The 18,212-nt window shown below is 38.4% G+C and overlaps 1 protein-coding gene across 4 annotated transcripts in view; it reads right to left on the bottom strand.

The window, feature by feature from the left end:
- Nucleotides 1–308: 308 nt before the first annotated feature.
- The window catches only part of LOC149918044 (uncharacterized), a 29,844-nt gene continuing 11,940 nt past the window's right edge, over nt 309–18,212 (bottom strand). For 2 of the 4 annotated variants that reach the window (XM_090138605.1, XM_090138604.1), the window contains exons 3-9: nt 8,996–9,056; nt 6,625–6,747; nt 6,294–6,320; nt 4,984–5,007; nt 3,711–3,790; nt 3,024–3,102; nt 309–2,552 (exon numbers count right to left, since the gene is read on the bottom strand). In XM_090138605.1, the coding sequence (XP_089994731.1) occupies nt 3,058–3,102; nt 3,711–3,790; nt 4,984–5,007; nt 6,294–6,320; nt 6,625–6,747; nt 8,996–9,041 (345 nt within the window). In that variant the 5' untranslated portion in view covers nt 9,042–9,056 and the 3' untranslated portion in view covers nt 309–2,552; nt 3,024–3,057. Of the gene's footprint in view, nt 2,553–3,023; nt 3,103–3,710; nt 3,791–4,983; nt 5,008–6,293; nt 6,321–6,624; nt 6,748–8,995; nt 9,217–18,212 lie in introns of all 4 variants that reach the window. The other 2 variants (XM_090138603.1, XM_090138606.1) reach the window with 2 other exon arrangements.

The following is an 18,212-nucleotide window of genomic DNA, read 5'->3' as shown; positions in this document are numbered from 1 at the left end:
GCCCAGAACACAGTTGGCCTTCCGGGTTGCAAGCGCACACTGCTGGCTCATGTCCAGCTTCTCGTCCACCAGGACCCACAAGTCTTTCTCTACGAGCTTTTCTGCTGTCTTAATGCTTAAACTTGCTTTTCCATACCGCCTCCCCAGCGTTTTGCAGCAAGCTGCTACTGCCATCCACCCCATCCATACGTAACAACAGTCTCTGCTGATCAAAACACAATGAAATTGCAGTGCAATGAGCCAAGCAAATGGCTTCATGAGTGCATGTGCCAGGCCATATGTTGCACAGACTTCATTTACACAAATAATTTCAAGTTCACAGGTACTTTATTGCCTAAGTATTCAGCATTCACTCTCACAGAACTGGTCACTAGAGCGAATTTTACACAAACATATTAAACAATGCAATAAAGAAGAATGAACACAAAATAACAGCTAGTACATTAAACTTCTAGTAAGAAGTTCTGTAAGAGATCAGATAAAATACAGCCATTACAAAAACATTTCCAGAAGTGAAGTTATTCACCTGTAAGATTACAAATATCTAATAAAAAGCAATATAAACATGGTTTATATTAATTATTCCTGGAAAATAGAAAAATGTTTATTATTTCTTCCACATTCAGTTTGTTGTCTAATGCATCCTTGATCTAGTATCTAGGACGGCATTTAAGCATATAATAAACTTGGAAAAAAGCCACAATCACATAAGATGTACATTTAAAAAAATAATACACGAGGCAGCTGTAGCACAACCCTCCCATCCTAAATAGTACTGCTGCAATACAGTTCATATAATTATCCCATTCTTAAACTCATAACTGAACACAAAAAAAACAGCTTTCTGCATTGGGAAAACAGAAAAAGTGGCTAACTTTCAACCATTAATTTGCACAGAGACTTTTTATTTCACTGAAATAAAGTAAATGAAGTAACGTATTGAAGTAAAAGATTTACTCATGAAGTAAATGCAGGCTTTGTCAAAAAAAATACTTGTATGTTTTTATTTGCATAGAACATCAATTGATAACTCAAACTGAAAGCTGGTACAGCATTCTCCTTTCTTGTTACTAGAAAAATAACTGGCTTGGTATGATTTGCAGACATAATCTGTCATTTCTTTCATATGTACACTTCTCAGTATAGCTTCATTACTGTGGGACTTAATTGCGTGCTCTCACAAGTATTCATCTTCACAGAAAAATCTGAGGTACAAACATGCAACAATTTTGTCTTGAAGAACAGGCTCTCAAATTCAGAAATAAAGTTCATTTGCTAGAGCTCACACAGGAATGTTTTCATAAAGCAACCTCAGAGTGCCTCAGACTTACCTCTTCAGTCCTCTTTCTCCCGAGATGCTACAGCAAGGCAGCTCTTTGGGCAAATGTCTGCTGTCCCTTCTTCCCCACATTACCCACACTGCTCAGGCAAAGCCCCATCACAGTCACTGGCTGCTGTGCGTCTCTGACATGGTAAATGCTACTCAATCATGAAAATAATGATGGTGTCCTTCCAATAAAATTCAGGTTTCAGCTTTACTTGAGTCTAGAGGATTATTATTATTAAGGACTAGAATTAGTGTAAGAAAGGTCCATCAGTTACACAGAGGAGTGAATACTGTAGAGACTTTAATGGGCAAACGTTATCAATGTATTAACATATTTTTCACACATTCTATAAAAATAGTTTTTCCTGAAATCTCCATACTTCCTCTCTTATAAAACAGATGATGTGCTGAAAACAATAGCGTGCCTTTGTTCAGGCTCCAGATTTTGGGTAGTAGATTTGTCACAACATAGATTTCACACACTTAAACTTATGTAGCTTCTCAGGAGTGCATGCCAGGATATGATTTTACACTGCACTATCACTTAGTGTGGATGCTTATCTTTTGCCTAAGGTCAAGGCGAGAGAATATTCTGTTATTCTGTTCCATGGGAGCATCTGCAAACTGAGAAAACGTAACACAGTTCAACTGTAGATTTACACTCCAGCCTAAGACACCGTAATAAGCTTATGACAACAAGACTTACATTAAAATGATTAGCTTTTTACACAGTTACAATGCAGCAGTCAAACACAGTGCAGTGAGTAAATTAAAGTTTGCAGTGGCTAGGTTTGATTAATCACTGAAAATAACTGTCCCTATATTTCCCTATCAAATATATCATTTAGAAATAGCATTAAACAATAAGGCTATGCATCTAGACTAAAAAATTAAACAATGTCTAGGAAACTCACAGCTACTGGAATACTAGTGTTCATTCATGTAACTTGACTGCTACTTAGAAGTTAGAGCCTTCTAGGAGCTGCTCCCAATAGGTAGAACACACAACACAAGCATAAACAAGGATTATTCCAGCTAAGTCTCAAAAGTTGCAATATTCCTGTGCCAAGTTTAATTCATTAGTATAGACATAGCTTAAGTGTGCCAACTTTGTTAACTAAGATCTCTTCAGTTTCAGTAATTCATTTATTTTTAATATTCCGCTCTTGTGGAAGGGCCCTCTAAACAGCTACCAACTAATAAGACTTTCATTTCTTCTTTTCTCCTGAAAAAGACATAAGAAAAGAGAAACAGGAAAATATTACTGGAAAACTAGTAGGATCAATATACACCAGTTAATACATAACACATCAAATACTCAGTAAAGACTAAAAATACCAATGATTAAGTTTCCCATAGTCTGAAATAGGTATTGATGAGCAAAGAGTTTGTTAAGACTTGGGGCTCTGCAGCAGCTTGACTTTTCCCTTGTTACAATACAATGAATGCATGCCAGCTAAAATGGTGTTTAAGAATCCCCCTGGTTTCAATGTTTCCCCCACTTTTAATGCTCTACCTAAAGGAACTGACCGAGACTCTTTTGGTGACTGGGCTTTCTTGTCAACTGACATTCCTAATTATTTTGGAGTGTTTTGAAATGCTCACTGGACAAAGGAAAACTGCTGGTACACAGAACAAATGGTTCCACAACAGCTCTCCTACTGTCACTGCAGTGCTCTTTCAAATGGCAACTCACGTTGGTTCTCACGTCATGATGTTCTTAAGGTCATCTAAGCTTCACCAGATGGGGCAGAAGTAATGTCAAATGAACCTTGCTGTTCAAGAAACGCAATTACGTTATTATCACTGTAGCATGCATCTAAGCAACACAAACACAAGATCAGTAATTTCAATAAAATGATAGCTATAGTTGTTGTCATATTTTTTCCAATGCAATAGCATGTTTTTGCACCTTAAGTGCTACTGCATTTTTTCTTCTTATTAGATAAGTTACATAATATTTTGTTAGCAATTATTTACTTATGACAGATAAGACTACGGTTACAACAGCATCCAAAGCAGCTCGGTCAGATAAAGCTCACTCAAACTGCTGAACTGTCACATCTGATGTAGGACTTCTAATGACAAAAATAGTCATTTAAAGGAGAATAAAATTGCAAACTAGGAACCATTCTTACTAAAATTTAACCAGGTACTGACCGGGAAGGGAGGTCATCAATGGTAAAGTAAACCCTGATTACAAAATGACTGGTTTTAAGAATGCCGTTCAATGGCAAACAAACAAACAAATAAATAATCCCAGCAGAGAAACAACTACAATGCAAATGAGCTCTGTAAAACAAAAAGTGAAAAGTCGAAGAACTTTGAAATTTCTGTAATATGTATAGCACACACAAACAAATCTGCAAAAGGAGAAACTTACCTTTGACAATTTCCGTGCATTCCAAACACCAATAATTACACAAATAACAAACAGCACAAAGAAAATGCTGAGTCCTGCCACTAAAGAACAAAAAGAAAGTTATGTGTGACTAAATCATTAAGAAAAGGAAAAACATAAATACTTTCATTGGTGGTGGGTAATTATGCAACACTAAATGCTACAAATGCCTTTTTTTTTTCCAACAAAAATCTCATTGACGTCTGTCTGAGTACAGAATTAAGAAAAGCATACTACTGCTCATTATAGACAATGGTTTTTTCACAGTGCAAAGAAATTTTCATCTAGATTAAAGTGCAATAAATCAGCTCCACAGAACTCACCTCTAGTAGATTCTAAAGCATGTGTTCAGTCACAAGAAATGATACTAGAATTCAGAACATTTCTAAGGGAAATTTCAATTTGAGAGAGCTTGCAAGGCCTTCCTTAGAATTTTCATTTTTATTTGGAAAATTTAAAAATGAAGTAGAATTTGAAATTCTCTCAAGAAATTCTGTGACTCCACATTAAAAATATTTGGAACACTGTAAGACCAAAGCTTTGCTTTTGCAGGAATTTAAGTAACATGCTACTTTTGTTTGACTAGTCTTTTCCTTCTAAGTTTCCTTCCTTTATAGCTGTGATTCAACAGTACAACAAACTAGATACATAAAACAAAGGAAAGTTATCACGTCTAGCTCTTAATACAAACAAAAAGCTGAGTTAAATTTTAATGAACATTAATAATTATGTTAATGTTATTTTCAATTAACAATACTGCTAGTACATGCTAATACTGAAGTAACGAAGTAAGGTTAAATAACATTTATTTCTGGTCTCAAAACAGCTCTGTAAATGCAATATAATGACATTTCACTGACTTTACCTCTTCTACAGTGTGATATTTATTTCCAGTGTTAGAATATCAACAGCTACCACTGCTCATAATATCTCTGGTCTGTAGCTTTTATTGAAAGACAAAAAGTCCCACACAATAGTTATTGTATCAAGAAAGCAAATTACCACGGCTTGGACTGCTACAAGGATATTCTTATTACTCAAATAAATCTACAGAGAAATATCATGATTTGCAATTAAGGGAGTTTCTTTAATACTCTTTCACAGAAGCAAAGTTTTTTTTCTCAGTGTAATGTATGCGAGTCTACACATGCATTTGTTCCCTATACCTAATGGCAGTAGAAGCTGGAAATTCAAAACTTGGGTAAAAAAACCAAATATTTATGCAGAATTATATGCATTGAAGTTGCCAACCTACCTAATAGAGATGTACTACTTTCTGCTGTTAAAAATAAAGAAAATGAAAATTAGAAACATGAATAAACTGTACAACTGCATATAATAAAGCTGAAAGCTGTTTTCCCCACTTTTTTTTTTTTTTTTTTTTTTTTTGGTGACACAAAGCACCAAATTTACTTAAGTGGTATAAACAAATTAACTCACTGCTTTCTTCAAAAGAATCAGTTATGGCTATAACCTACTTTGCATCTACATTCACTATACTCATAGGCTGACTTCTGTGTACCCTTCTTTATGTGTCTTTTATCTGTTTGGCAGGTAACATATTCACAGTTGTATATTCTCATATATTCACAGCTGTATATTTACATGTATTTTCAATTAGCATAACCGAGTCCAAGTCAGAAAGTTGTCTTTCTTCAGATCCTGCCACAAGCAGATCAGTCATTTGCACCCACGGAGAAATAAACATGACACTTAGGCAGTGTGGGAGGGAATTTTTCTGCTGTGACCTTCTTCAGTTTTCTTCCTCTAGAACAGGATTCCAAGCTATCCACGGACCATGAAAAGAAAAGCATCTGACATTTTAAACAGAATGACTTATTTTCTGTTTCTTGATTGACAATTATTTAGGCTGCGTTATTTGAGATGCCTCAAATACTTTCTCTGTTTTTACCTTACACTTCTGTAAATACAGCCTGTTTAAATCAATCATAGGGTTATACTGCAGCTAAATTGGTTCATGTTCACAACTTTTGAGTAGAAAACACAGACAAAACGCACATCACTGTGGAAGTCCCATGTTCACCTTTATTTCAATGCAGCAGTGCTGGCAGACGCACAGTCAGTGAACTCTCAGCAGCCTGCTCAGCATTTAGTACACATTAGAGTACAGAGAAAATACTGATAAAATACTGATAAGTTCTGCTCGTAACATCTTGGTACCAAAGTGACTCAGTTCTAAGTGCTTTCCCCTGTGAGTAGACCACAGAGTTGGCCCTGTGCCCATGACATAATGCTGAACAAAACGAGGTCAAGGCACCTGCAACCCCCTGTCTTTCTGTAGCTATGCCATGCTGCACGTCACTTCAAACGTGAGATTTGGCTACAATTATTCCAGCAAATTAGCAAGTTCTCATCTGTTAGCAGAGACACAGTAAGCGCATTCTTAGCTCACTGCAGTCAGCGGTAACTCCTGCTATTTTAACTACTAGGTTTTACTTTACACCTGGAGCATTAGTGTTCCTGCTATTATCAGTCCCTATAACGTGGAAGGTTGCTTGGCCCCCACAGGGATGCAATCAACTTTGAGTGTGCTGTCCGTCTTACCTTGAGTTGAGTCGTAACTTTCTGAGTCTAGAAGAAAAGAGAGCAAACCTTTAAACTTTGATACCAGGGCTTAGGCAGCAGGCTTAGTGATAGGCGGCTGAGAAAAGTAACTTTCATCACAGTGACAGCGTTAAGATGAAGAAGCACAGAAGTCAAACTTCAAACAGGAAGAGACACAGCAGGACAGGCACAGAAAGAGCAGACGACTCTACAAGAATCAGCCAGGGGGGAAAACAGGGAAAAGAAAAGAGTGGTACCACAGAACTCAGCTGTGCACAACGAGGGAAGGACTGAGTCAGGACTTGGAGGAAACAATGAATTAAAAACAGACCTGAATCTGGAAAGTAGCTACTTCTTGTTGGTTCTCCAGAAGTTTGTTTGACAAAAATATCAGATGGTGTTGATTCGCTTTCTGACTCCACTGCAGCAACATGCATATTTTTAACATGATAGCCTAAAAATTAAACAAAACTTTTGCTGGAGTACGTTACAATATTTATTAAGGTTGGTTCACAACTACTGCTATAAAATGTTGGACAACCTTGGCTTCTATTTTGCATTTGCAATATTTGCCTTCATCTAGCTTTCCTGTATGAATATTTTGTTTGAAATTAAGATATTTCATTTTCTCTGCTTAAAAAAAAAATAAATCAAAGACTTCTTAAAATTTTTCCTCGGATATTGCAGTATTTCTATGGTCTGGACCAAGAACACAAAATCCACAAAGGAAAAACAGCAAAGCTGCAGCTTCTACTATATCTGGGCACTTCGAAAATTAACAAAACCATTTTCATTTGCTTTATGGGGCTTGAAAGGATAAGGCAGCTAAATTTGCCTGGAATGTTTATTGATATTCATCCTTTTTCTCACTTCTTGTTTTTTACACTTCTTAAATGGCAAGTAATCATTTTAATACAGATGAAACGCATCACGTCTCTTTAGTTTACACATGAAAACAGCCTGCCTTACACATTTCCTGTTCCACTTCAATTGCAAATTAATGAAAAAGAAGAGTTGAGGAGAAGTGAAAGATACTTTCCCTTTACTTTACCTGAATTATAAGAAGAGAGGAAAAACATACACTTTTAAAGTGACTGGAACATTAAGCAGATGCTTTCTTGCAGTGTCACAGTTGTGACATTAAAAACAAAAGAAAAACTCTTCTGTGGAAGGTAAGTTTAACAAGTGAAGTTTCAGGAGGTTCCACAGAGGAAGTAATTGACTCTGAAAGAGCAACAAAGCAGTGGCACATGGTATTCCTAGACGTACATGTAAGTTCGAAAAATGAACATCCTCAATCATCTTACATAATTCTCATCTCCTGTGAGCCCTTGTTAACTTAAAAGTTCTTCCTAGCATTATAGCATAACCTCCAGAGCTTCTCTGCAAGGGAGCACCCATGACACTGCAATTAAACAAAAACAAACAAACAGTACTTAGAGGAGAAGGCTGGCTCTCTCCAGCAATGAGTTTAAGTTGGTAAGTGGTTAGGAGAAAAGCCTGCCTTGTCACTGAAGCTTTTACAGGACCCTGCCAAGCAGAGCACCACTCCACAGAATGTGCCTACAGATAGGTATATCTCCGTGAACTCCTTTGACGAAAGATGAGAAAGATGGCATAAATTGCTGGCCAGGCGCATGAGCATGTGTGCTCTCGTGATAAGAAGGTCCATTAACCACCTTCCCCTCAACACCTCCCAGCACTTTCTTAAATCATCAGTCTATTGCTGCCTTCAGTATGACGGAGTTTTAAAGAAGAACGTCTGTTATGCCTTTGCACAACTTCAATCCTATTTTTTTTTCTTTTTGCCAATGAAAAAGTATTATAGTGAAAATTTATGAAGCTGGTACAATCAGTCATAAATTCTAACTGCTAAATATAAAGCCCTTTTGTGAGGCACTTGTTGTAAAGGGACTTTGCTGTAATATATTCAGTCGCAAATTCGGAGCATTAAACATTGATATTTTCACTGCACAAAAAAAACGATATAAGGGGCTGCAGTCCTGACAGTTGTTAGAGTACAAATTCTGTAGTTGGGAAGAAGTTAATGAATGAGTACGATATCACCCTTTCTCAGTTTTCCTTGATTAATTTATTAAATCTTCGTAGCAAAGCCTGGTATTTACAGTTAAAAAACATGAAATAATTCAGTTTTTGCTTTCCTTGCAGCATCAGTGTGATACTGCCACTGTTCCTGTTCAGTACCAGCACTAACAGTAACAGGTGTGATCTGTATCTGCTGTCATTTCTCTAATTCCACTGCTGATAGAACACTGATCATTACTGATGTTAATATTTATTTCTAGAACTCAATAAAAATAAAATGCTGCAAGAAGTCTTAACTTTTACTGGCATAAGTCTCCTTCCATACCTGCAAGGGATTTCTTTAAATACAACAGACTGACTTACTCTTCAAGTTTGATTATTAGAGGTGCTGCAGAAATTTGTATGTCAAAGTACATTAATGCTTTTAAACTGAATTTTATTTTACCAACAAAGATGTACCTATGGTAATCTTTCATGTGGGAAAATGTAATAATGCCTAGAGAAACACCTTAAATGAGTCTATAATGATTTAAAGATTGAGTCATATTAGTTACCAGATAGAAAAAACACGGGAGTATCTTCAAAAAGAAATTGAAAATACTGAAGAGAAAGTAAAGCTGAGAAAAAAAAAAAGGAAAAAAGAAATTTTTACTCACCTGTAAGCAGCAGGATGAATGTAAGTATGGTCTTACATATCGTCATTTCTTTGTTTTGTACCTGTTACAGTACAAAAAAGACAGAAGACAAACTTGGAGAAGCTCCACGTCACAGTCCTCACAGCAAAGAAACTTTGGTTGTTACCCCCAAGGCAAGAGACGTCAAAGGACTAATTCAGCTGCATTTATCATTTCCTGAGCTGCGTATTGGCTGAGTCGGACTGTTTTGAAAACCAGCTGTAATTAGTAGGGCTTAGATGCCACGTTGGCTGTGTAACTTCAGAAACTGGATGTACTAAGAAGAATTTACTTACAACAAAGTGAAATATGCAAAGAGTATAAAAATCACAAAGCCAGCAAATGACAACCTCTATTCACATACAAAAACAAGTTTTGAACCGCACAGTTAGAAAAATGCTTCAGTTGTGGTGAGGCTATTATCATGTCACACCTTTGTGAAGATCTTAAAGCACTTTGACAGCATGGAAACGACATCCTTTCACAGATGGAAGTGAAATTCCTTTCACACAGAAGTGAAATGCAAATTGATCAGAAAAGACAACCGCATTCTTCTGCGCTAGTCACAGTTCATACTATATTCCTAAATATTCAGTGCATAATTAAGAAAGTATTTAAAGGAAAACCACTACCAGTTTGTAAAAGTTTAAATGATTCCTCACATACCTAATTACTTGGGATCCTTAAAAGAAACAGTATTATGCCTTCCATAACTACTCCTCGAGTACGTCTCTTTTCAGTCACAAACTGGAACTAAAGTACACGATTTAAAAATGTCTCTGCATGGAGACTGCCATACTAGTTGTCCAACGCTGAAAAATACCTTCATGCGGCCAACTGCCATATTAAGGTCTGCAATCCAACTGAGTTCTGATTCTAGAGTAGCCTTCTTAGCTAGGTTATCTCTGAGAGCACGGGTGCAAACAAAAAATCCATTTTCATAATTGTGGTCAGTTTAACTTTTATTCAGAAGTTTGCTGTATCACCAAAATATTAACCACAAATATAACCGCACAACTTTTACAGTCTTTCTGTAAGACTGCCTCGAGTAGCACCAAATCCAAGCAAAGTAACAAGGGTAACGTGCATTTGGCTAAACATTTGCTTCTCAAGACAACATGATGTTACATGAACTATGTTATTTTTTCAGTGTACACAGCCTTATCTTTTCTTCCGAACATTTCTTTATCAGGTCATAGCAGACCTTCTCATTAAGAAATGCTGGGGCAGAGTTTTCCAAGTCTGTTGCTAATTACAAGAACCACTCTTATTATGCATCCTTTTTCTTTCAAAGACTGCCCTCAAAATACTGCGTAACAGACTTTTTCAAACTTTCTTCCAAGAGTATCTCTAATTAAATTACGTTTACTGTCTCTTCTAGTAATACCTTTGCCTATCTTTACTGAAGTAAGAAATAGATATCTCCATGCATTTCCTGTGTGCACTAAGAAAAGCTTCCATGCAGATTCTAACAACTGGAGAAGTAACAATCCTGTACAACCAATGGAAAGAGGCAATTTAGAGAAAGCCTCATTAACGTGTTGTTAATTTCTGGAATGCCAAAGCCTGTCCATCAGTTCAGAGGAATCCTGATGGAGACTGGCCTCTTTTGCCCAAAGTCTGACTCTCTCATTTACTTGTCTACAAGTTGCCCATTTTGCCTACTTTTCCTGCCCACAGACACTGAATACACCTACAAAAAAATGTGTAGGATGCATGCTTGCACCTAAACATAACAGAAAGCTTCCCTTTGACCATAGAGGAGCTCTGGAAGCCATAAAGATCAGCACTGTATCAAAAGTGTTTCCATTTCCCCCAGTTTTAAAGTGTAAAACTCTAAAATCCATTATTCCCTGACAAAATCCTCTCAGTGCTGACAATATCCCTTTTCAAATGATACAAAAAAAATCACATTTACATATCCCTCATCTAAGCCACCTGACTTATCAGTGGGTTCTGGTTCCTGTTACCTCATGACCTTTCCTGAATTACTGCCTGTCACATGAACACTTTCAAAAGGAAGGACTGTAGGCAAAGCAGCGTATATGCAAGAGCCACTGTGATCTCTTTACAGAGATGAAGAGTTTAAAAGACAACTATATTAAACACTGCGTTTCAAAAGAGGGAAAAAGGAATATATAGTGCATCTATGTACATTTTCTAACTACCTCCTCTTACACAGTGGCTCGGAAGGCTCAGTTGCTAACAGTGTCAGCCAGATGGCCAGACGGAGGCTATTTTGCTTCCCCTTTTAATTTACAGCAACCAATTAGATGTAATGTGACAGATGCATGTCCTTTCAGTTTCAGCTCTTCTCCTAACTTTTCACATTTGTTTTCTTGGCTTCTAACTTGAATTTATTGGGGGGAAAAAAATAATAAATTTGTGTTAGAATGTTTTGATTTTTAAATAATTTTGAAAACAGTTTAGTTCTGATAAATTTCAGAGAGAAAAAAAAACACATTATGTTTTTGTCCACCTAGAAAACTGCACTCCCAGAGCGTGCCATTTCATTACAGACATACACGAGTTGTTGTGGACGTGGGGATGCAAAAAGTCAGGCACAGTCATCCTGATGCTAGGTAGCCACACAGTTAGCGTTTTTAAAGTTCTCAGGATGTGTTATTTGGATTATTTGTATTATTTCCCACCAGGAAATCCATACCAGAATGTCAATAAAATCGTTATTGATTGTTGACTGCTGAAGAGCAGATGCCAAAAGGTGAATCTGGCCTTCTTATTTTAAAAAGTGCCACAGACAGCCAAGTCTCAATACCATAAGGTTCAGGTGAATGCATGCTGCTAGGCAAATGTATAACTGAGTTAAAGTAATGGAAAGGACAACTGAAATCAGTGCACTTAAAAACACTTCCCATTAATACATGAAACATCAATAAGACACTGTTATCTGCAGTGGTTGATTTAATGCTAGCATTTACCAACCCTGCCTCAGAATAAACTATCAGTCATTAACATCAGTGCAGTTGTATTAGTGACTGCCCAGCATTTGAAAGGTATCAGCACCATCACGTAAGTGGAATAAAAAGTGAAGAACAATATTTTACTATTATAAAAGTTGCCCTTTATCTTTTTATAGCCTATTACCCTATCATTATTCATTTAACATCATCTTACTCATTTAACATTAGCTGAACTGGACAGAAAACTTGTCTCAACATTTATGCATAAAGAAGCTGATTTGTATATGCTGTAAAATATTAACTGTTCTTGATAATTAAGAAAGCGGGCAGAGGAGGGAGGAAGCCGGCGTGGCTCAGTAAGGACCTGCTGGGTGTGCTGAGGGCAAAGAAAGGTGCGTACAAGCTCTGGAAACAAGGGCGTGTCACCTGGGAAGAATACAGGGATGCCGTCTGGACTTGCAGATGTGGGATCAGGAAAGCCAAGGTGCAGGCGGAACTGAACATGGCGAGGGATGTGAAAAATAATAGGAAGACTTTCTATAGGTACATTGGCCAGAAGAGACAGGCCAAAGCAAGTGTATCTCCTTTAGTAAATGTAAAAGGAGAACTGGCTTCAACAGACGAAGAGAAGGCTGAGGTACTGAATGAGTTCTTTGCCTCGGTCTTCACTGGCGGCCAGGATTCCAGTACTTCTCACGTCCCTGAGCCCTGCATCCCTACACCTCTGGGTGGGGACCGGGGTGGTAAATCCCCCCCCGCTGTGAGGACAGAGCAGATCTGAGACAGTCTCATGAGATTGAATGTGTACAAGTCTGTGGGGCCAGATGGCATGCATCCCAGGGTTCTGAAGGAGCTGGCTGAGGTGGTTGCCGAGCCGCTGTCCATCATATTTGAAAAGTCATGGCTGTCAGGTGTGGTCCCGGATGACTGGAGGAAGGGTCACGTCACTCCCATTTACGAGAAAGGGAGCAAGGAGGACCCCAGAACTACAGCCAGTGAGTCTCACCTCTGTGCCTGGGAAGATCATGGAACAGATCCTCCTGGATGACATGCTTGATCACATGAGGAAAGGGCATGTGATCTGTGACAGCCAGCACGGCTTCACCAGAGGAAGGTCATGCTTGACCAATCTGGTGGCCTTTTATGATGGAATGACGGCATCGGTGGACAAGGGAAAGGTGACCGATGTCATTTACCTGGACTTGAGCAAGGCCTTTGACATGGTCTCCCACCACATCCTTATCTCCAAACTGGAGGGATGTGGATTTGATGGGTAGACCACTCGATGGATAAGAAACTGGTTGAAAGGCCGCAGACAGAGGGTGGTCATCAATGGCTCCATGTCCAGGTGGAGGCCGGTAACGAGCGGCGTCCCCCAGGGGTCTGTCTTGGGACCGGTGCTCTTTAACATCTTTATCAATGACATCGACGACGGAATTGAGTGCACCCTCAGCAAGTTTGCTGACGACACCAAGCTGAGTGGTGTGGTTGACACGGTTGAAGGACGGGATGCCATTCAGAGGGACCTCGAGAGGCTAGAAAGGTGGGCCCGGGTGAACCTGATGAGGTTCAACATGGCAAAGTGCAGTTTTGCACTTGGGCCGGAGGAATCCCAGGCATCCCTACAGACTGGAAGGAGAGGTCCTTGAGAGCAGCCCTGTGGAGAAAGAAGGATGAAAAACTTAACATGAGCCAGCAGTGTGCCCTTGCAACTCAGAAAGCAAATGGTTTCCTGGGCTCCATCAAAAGAGGGGTGGCCAGCAGGGACAGGAAGGTGATTGTTCCCCTCTATTCTGCTCTTGTGAGGCCCCATCTGGAGTACTGCGTCCAAGTGTGGAGGGGGAAATTCTTTACAGAGAGAGCGGTGAGGTGCTGGAACAGGCTGCCCAGAGAGGCTGCGGATACCCTGTCCATGGAAGTGTTCAAGGCCAGATTGGATGGGGCCCTGGGCAGCCTGGTCTAGCATTAAACGAGAAGGTTGGTGGCCCTGCATGTGGCAGGGGGGTTGGAGATTCATGATCCTTGAAGTCCCTTCCAACCCTGGCCATTCTGTGATTCTGTGATGCACATGCAGGAGATCCCACCATTGACTCACAAGGTTCAGAATGGAATCCCTTGCTCTCTAAACACCTTAAATCACAGAGGCAAGGAGCCTAGGTGCAACTTGATTGAGTCCTAATCCCAGACTTGGTCACAGTTTCTTTCTGAAGGTTGAAGAGGCCTTCCTGTAGGGTCACAAGGAATTATTCACAGGGTACGATGGTTGACTTATAGTCATACTTTGTCTTTAGGTGCACGTTCAATTGACCCTCAGCTGTTGAACCAGATGTCTGCTATCAGCCCTTTAAGACCCCCATTTTGAGGCCGATTTCTGGTTCTCAATCTGTCTTAGCAAGAGTGTTAACGCTGTTATTGGTACTACTGCTGATTGTCTTTCTGTGCCAGACCAAAGGAGGACAATGGGAGAAAGAAGGGTGGGACTGGAGAGGGAAGCACACTGTCTCAAGTGGGTATAAGTAGCTCATTTCTCTTCCTGCTTTCCTTGGTGTAACTACTGACACCACATAAGAAGTTTGAGTATCGTGGACAGCAAATAGATATCATGGCTGTCTTCTATTCATATTTTGTTTTATTATCCTTGCTGTTTGAATGGAAAATAACATGTTGGCATTTTACATTAACTCACTGTCCTAGATGTATATAACAAGGACATTAAATTCTGTTCAATTTAAAGAAATAGTCATCTTTATACTAGAAACTGCAGATGAGTGTAATGCAAAATTTCTATCTCAAAACATTTTCAGTTTTATTTAGGTCTGTACTGTTTCTCCTGCCTGTCAAAACTATGGAGGCCCCATAACACCAACAGAAACATAGAAGATTGAGATGTATATTGAATTAATTCCTCCAAAGTCACTCCACAAAATGATCCTACTTTTCTTAAGAAGAATCTTTCACAAGTCTGGTGGAAAAACTAGCACCTAAAACAGAAAGTTTGCCTTCTGTAGCAGAAGCCTCATACTACCCTCATTTTTGTGCTTCTATGCTTGTTTTACAGTGGTATAGTTCTTCACTCACAGACTGCAGGTAGTAGTTTGAAATTAGCACTATATAGAAGTTACTGAAGTGAGAGACTATCAGGTTGGTTTTTTTTTTTTTTTCCACACGTGAACATTTCATTCAGGAACTGTAAAATCCTTCATCCTCACTGTATTTTGTAACAGAGAATAACACTGAGCCCCTTGTGTTTCAGTTCCCTTGATCTACTGACCACACATTTTAAGGAGAAGCTGACATCTAGCATGTCAGTTATTTTCAGATATCAGTCTCTGTCAAATTCAGAAATCCTGAGAAAATAAACTAAATGTAGGATTATAAATACATGTGAAATCTGAGCTGTCATCACTCTCAAGGATTTTCCATTGAGGCTGCTGCACTATTTTTAAGCTAAGATTTCACAGATGTTTAATAGGAACGTTTACAGAGTAAAGCATTTCATTTTTTTATGACTGCAACATTGTTAAATTTAACCTATTTGTAATTGAATTTATTCATTCCACTGTGCCTGATCTGTTATTCTCACTTGTTTAAATCGAATTACAATAATAAAAATGAAATTTAGTGAGCCTGCACAGTTCTGAGATGGCCTGAGAGCTGTTATTTCAAATTTTCAGATACACTCAGTTATTCAGAAGAATAAAAGATGGCAGAGACTGCCTGAAACAATACCCCTCGTTTGTGTTCAGTCCAGTGTTCAGAGATCAGCACTGGATCTTTATTGCTGTAAGCCACAGAGGAGCAGAGCAACAATTCTCCTTCACATTATGTTTCTGCTAACCAGTAGTTTACCACATGCATAACTGACAAGTCTGATTTAAATTACAAATTTGAATTATGATTTAAATTAGGAAGAGGAAATTTTAACCAAAATCTTAATGTTATTTTACCTTGTTAATTCGTGTAATTGGATACCTCCTAATTTTTCTGATTGAGAATTTTTCTGGCTGAGAATGGTGACTGATTTGTTTCCTATGTCCTAACATGCTTCATTTTTACTCGCACTTAATATCAAATTGCATTTGGAAGGAAACTGGATTCCAATTGAAAATGCACAAAAATGTCTCAGAATTACAAGATCATCTATATTCACACTGATAATGAGTATTGTGATTTTTTTTCTCTCATTCAGGTTTAGACTGTCATTAACAAAAACTTAAAGTAGGAAATAACTTCTCTTAATCCTCAGAAGAGGCTGCTATTATCACAACTGGTACCCAGCAGCCTCCAGGTACTTGAACAATGCTCCCCACCACATTTACTACCTGAATACTGTTTTTCTGTGTAATAACTTATTAATTTATAACAACGTTTTAGCTCTCAAAATAAATTCGCAACCTTCAGATCCAGATGAATATATACTTAGTTTAAGAAATAAAACACATTTAATTTCCAGTAAAATGTCAAATTTGAAGCTAAAATGTTTGCATTTTTGGGCCTTATAATATTTTCCTTTGCACCAACCAGAAGATAGGGCTTAAGGCTTAGTTATACTCACCACTTCTGAATTGTCATGATGGGCATGTAAGCCTGGGTGGAAAGACTGCAGTATGTAGATTTGTAAGACAGCTAACAATTGTTGCAAGCAAAGACCACACTTCCTGAACAAGCCCTCAGAAGCAAAGGGATCGACAAACACAATGCGCTTCCCTTTCTGTGACACGTGAAACAGTATTCACCTCCAGTATATTGCACTACTCTATTGCTTCCAAACGTGTGCTGCTTGAGTTCTGAGTCCTGTGCCTTTAGTAAAATAAAAAAAAGTTTTGTAAGACTTTGTGTGTTTCAAGCTACTGTAATTCACTGTCCTGTTAATTTATTACGTAACCTGCCAAAAACTTACAGGGTTGTAGCCAAGTGCCTTACATTCACTGCCCGCAGCCATCAAACTAGGAAGTCATATATTTGGCCTTGGCACCCAACATGCAGGTTTTAAGACTGCATTTATATCTCTCTGTGTGTAAACAGACTTGGTATGGTTCATATTACCAAGAAGACTAACTTTTGTACACACTTTCCTACACACCGTTTCTCTCTCACACACAAACACATGCATGCTTTTACTCAAGAGATGCTCAATACCTATAATGCTAAAGTTTTCTGACCCTAGGCCACTGGCCATCCCAGGACAGATCAACAAACAATTGAAACAGCTAAGAGTTTTAAACATCTGCTCTCTGGAGAAAACATCAGAATTCTGCAAATGTCTGTGTGGCGATGAGTGAGATGAAGGCCTGCTTGCTACCATCTCATAGGAAATGTTGATTATGCTGACTGCCTGCAACCCTGAACTTTCCTACATAGTGCTGCAAGAAGATGTTTTCATTCATATAGGATCTTCAATTATGAATCCATCTCTAGGTCCTTCTCCTTTAAAATGCAATCAGAGAAGAGGACAAATGCCCACCTTCTGCAACAGAATACATTTCAGAGCACTCATAGACTCAAATACTTTATGAATATGAGAAGACTGAGAGTCCACAATGTCAATGTCCTCAGTGTCCTTTTAAAACTGAATTACACTGTAGCAAAGTGTTTAAGAGTGACGGACTGCATGGGAGAGCAAAACTTTTCTTGATATTGGTTAGTGCAGTCTTGGAAGGAGAAATCTGAGATTTTCAGCCCTGCTATATGCATGATTTCTGTACTTTATCTTGTGTTTTTTTTTTTGTTGTTGTTGTTTGTTTTTTAAATAGAATACATGACCATAATGTATTAATGCATACGTTCAGTTATTAACTCATTTATCATTTTCTAATGCAACTCCCCTAAGAGCATAGTTTAACATACTTCTGTTAAGACAGTTCAACGCAGATTACCTCTCATTTACACATCACCAAGTTAACATAAGCCAAAGAAAATTTCTCATTACTTAGTCTGAGTGAAGTAAAGAGATTCGCTTCAAGAGAGACATCCATACATCCTTTAGAAGTGAGATCTGCTGAGACCCTTTCCTTAAGTGACATGGATTGCCTGGACTTTTGAGATGTCCATAGCTCACATAGTGGACAGGATAGCTGGGAAGTTCAGAATTGCCTTACATTTTGATCTCCATTCAACAACATTGTTGTGAAGAAAATATTTGAGATACATCTTCCTATCTTTATGTTTCCCTGTAGGAAACAACAATCTGATCTCACGCCACATTGTGCTATATCAGAAGAGATGCTATAACAACTAAAACCTCAAGCTCTGAACCACTGTGGACTAGTATTTAAATG

This window comes from Phasianus colchicus, chromosome 4, assembly GCF_987193195.1.
Source record: "Phasianus colchicus chromosome 4, bPhaCol1.hap1.1, whole genome shotgun sequence".
Classification (NCBI taxonomy): domain Eukaryota; kingdom Metazoa; phylum Chordata; class Aves; order Galliformes; family Phasianidae; genus Phasianus; species Phasianus colchicus.
This window is presented reverse-complemented; position numbering and strand designations above follow the sequence as displayed.